Below are 1,171 nucleotides of genomic sequence, written 5' to 3'. Positions count from 1 at the left end.
CAGATTCTCATCCGTTCACAGTCAGATTCTCATCCGTTCACAGTCAGATTCTCATCCGTTCACAGTCAGATTCTCATCCGTTCACAGTCAGATTCCTGGCGGAGTTGAACCAAAAGCTTTAAAAAGCTGCCGAGTTAAATTAATCTAAATAAACGTGTTTATGAATCCCGGCCATGGATCCCTGATCCAAACCGACCCTGGTTCTGTTCAGTCTCTCCTGAAGCTGCTGCAGTTTCCGCCTTCCTCCCTCAGGCCTCCTGGACGTCTCTGATCTCCAGTCGGATCAAACCATCCGGCAGTTCCGCTACGTCGGCCTGGCGAAGAACTGGAGCGACGCCCAGACCTACTGCCGGGAGAGGTTCTCCGACCTGGCCGCCATCCTGAACGCCGCCAACGGCACCGAGGCCCGGCAGGCGGCGGGGACCTCCCGGGTCTGGATCGGACTCTCGAACGGCACCTGGAAGTGGTCCTGGGATGAGAACCAGCTTTCCCCCGGCAGCTCCATGTTCACCATGTGGAGCTTCAACGAGCCGCAGGACCGGAAGTGCACGTTGTTCAGTAAAACCGGGTTTTGGTCCGCCAAGGCCTGCGGAGACCTGAACGACTTTTTATGTTATGACGGTGAGTCCTGATGAAGATTTGTTCTCATCTGTGCGTAGCGACGGGTTCCTGTAAAATCAGCAGTTTGTCGTTCTGAGGAAATCTGGATGATCGGTTTAAACCTCTTCTCTCTGAGAGAACATGAAGAGTCTGCTTGGTGACATGTGAACGTTTGTCGTTCACCACCAGTTGAACATTAATATGCTTTAATTCTTCTATTTACCTAAAAGTTGATTATGACACATAAAAAATACCTTTATCTCATTTACCACCTAGAGAAGTCGCCATTTTTTCACTTCTGCAGTGCATGCTGGGCTGATGACGCAGGGAGGTTATGGTGGACTGGGAACTAAAAACAAAACAGAAATAAACAAATAAATGAAATAAAAGCAAACACAAGTTGTAAAGGTAGTTCAGGTGGACGAGGTCAGTCCACAAAGTGAGTTTCATGCAACGTTAAACACAAGAAAACAAGCTAAAGAGATCAGCTGGTGATTTACTGTTTACAATATGAAACAGCTACAACCGTTAGCATGCATTTAGCTCCATATTAGAGCTAAAACCATTAGCA

At 48.0% G+C, this 1,171-nt stretch overlaps 1 protein-coding gene across 1 annotated transcript in view; it reads left to right on the top strand.

Annotated features, from left to right (window-relative positions):
- LOC103460794 (macrophage mannose receptor 1-like) overlaps positions 1 to 1,171 on the top strand; it is a 6,265-nt gene that overhangs the window by 2,292 nt on the left and 2,802 nt on the right. Inside the window, exon 3 of the mRNA XM_008403100.2 lies at positions 253 to 621. Within this exon, the coding sequence (XP_008401322.2) occupies positions 253 to 621 (369 nt within the window). The remainder of the gene's footprint in view (positions 1 to 252; positions 622 to 1,171) is intronic.

The sequence above is a fragment of the Poecilia reticulata genome, unplaced genomic scaffold (assembly GCF_000633615.1).
Source record: "Poecilia reticulata strain Guanapo unplaced genomic scaffold, Guppy_female_1.0+MT scaffold_293, whole genome shotgun sequence".
Classification (NCBI taxonomy): Eukaryota; Metazoa; Chordata; class Actinopteri; order Cyprinodontiformes; family Poeciliidae; genus Poecilia; species Poecilia reticulata.
Note: the sequence above shows the minus strand (reverse complement) of the source record. Positions and strands in the feature narration are given on the sequence as shown.